Source organism: Apaloderma vittatum, unplaced genomic scaffold (assembly GCF_000703405.1).
Source record: "Apaloderma vittatum isolate BGI_N311 unplaced genomic scaffold, ASM70340v1 scaffold16316, whole genome shotgun sequence".
Lineage (NCBI taxonomy): Eukaryota > Metazoa > Chordata > Aves > Trogoniformes > Trogonidae > Apaloderma > Apaloderma vittatum.
The window spans coordinates 2,616-3,018 of NW_009720177.1; the positions used below are offsets into that span (position 1 = coordinate 2,616).

Here is a 403-nt window from a genome sequence, read left to right on the forward strand (position 1 = left end):
TCCAGCCAGCCCTTCTGGTGATGGCTCAGGAGGTGAGAAACAGAGGGGAGACAGACCGAGTTACTTGGGAGAAGTTACCGAGCAACCGCAGGCAGACAAGAGGCTGTTGGAAATGCTCACCAGATCTGATCAACGCGTTCAACGTCCCTGCAAGGAGGGGACACAGAGTTCAGAAGGGAACAAGCCAAAGCAGGGAATAGCGGCGACGAAGGCCCCGCTCACGGCCTCACAGCGGGTGCGTCTGAACCTGTTTTCACGCTCGGGGGGGACGCGGAGCAGGCTGCCGCCCGTTGCCGGCGTCACGAAAACGCACGCCTCGGAAAGCCGTGGTTTCCTTGGTCTCTATCAGAAGCGACCAGAGTTTCCGTGGCCAGACTCGGCAAAACAAGACGGGGCAGCCGAG

At 60.0% G+C, this 403-nt stretch overlaps 1 protein-coding gene across 1 annotated transcript in view; it reads right to left on the reverse strand.

Annotated features, from left to right (window-relative positions):
• Nucleotides 1–403, reverse strand: part of MTMR3 (myotubularin related protein 3) — a gene marked incomplete at both ends in the record, with an annotated part of 23,086 nt that overhangs the window by 2,365 nt on the left and 20,318 nt on the right. Inside the window, 1 exon segment of the mRNA XM_009870932.1 lies at nucleotides 121–147. Within this exon segment, the coding sequence (XP_009869234.1) occupies nucleotides 121–147 (27 nt within the window).